The sequence below is a fragment of the Habropoda laboriosa genome, unplaced genomic scaffold (genome assembly GCF_001263275.1).
Source record: "Habropoda laboriosa isolate 0110345459 unplaced genomic scaffold, ASM126327v1 scaffold1329, whole genome shotgun sequence".
Lineage (NCBI taxonomy): Eukaryota > Metazoa > Arthropoda > Insecta > Hymenoptera > Apidae > Habropoda > Habropoda laboriosa.
This window is the reverse complement of record NW_017101431.1, coordinates 285,512-285,910: the sequence shown is the minus strand read 5'-3', so window position 1 is coordinate 285,910 and position 399 is coordinate 285,512. Positions and strand designations below refer to the sequence as shown.

The 399-nt window shown below is 21.6% G+C and overlaps 2 protein-coding genes across 2 annotated transcripts in view; both read left to right on the top strand.

Moving 5' to 3' along the window:
* The window catches only part of LOC108578131 (UDP-N-acetylglucosamine transferase subunit ALG14 homolog), a 1,265-nt gene extending 1,054 nt beyond the window's left edge, over positions 1-211 (top strand). The window contains 1 exon segment of the mRNA XM_017941395.1: positions 8-211. Within this exon segment, the coding sequence (XP_017796884.1) occupies positions 8-211 (204 nt within the window).
* A 64-nt stretch (positions 212-275) lies between these two features.
* Positions 276-399, top strand: part of LOC108578129 (lysine-specific demethylase 8-like) — a 3,245-nt gene continuing 3,121 nt past the window's right edge. Inside the window, exon 1 of the mRNA XM_017941394.1 lies at positions 276-396. Coding sequence (XP_017796883.1) covers positions 276-396 — 121 coding nt within the window. The remainder of the gene's footprint in view (positions 397-399) is intronic.

Here is a 399-nt window from a genome sequence, read left to right as displayed (position 1 = left end):
TGTTCCTTTGTGTATTATAGCATTTTTATTTAAAGTATTTTTTATTACACAGACTACAATAATATTTGTTGAAAGCTTTTGTAGAGTTACAACATTATCATTAACTGGAAAAATATTGTATTATATAGCTGATTATCAAATAGTACAGTGGCCATATGTGCACAAACAATAAAATAACATACAAATAATAAAATATTTTACTTTTATATGATATAATGTTAATTCATAGTTACATTTATTTTTTTTAGTTATTATACCTGCATTACTTCCAAAAAATGTGCAATTATCCAATTATTGAAAGATTAATTCCTTGGAATTTATTAAAAAAAAATATGCAAGATTATTTACCTGTTGAAATGAAAATGCATTTAACAACACTTACAATAAGATTGAAAAAAT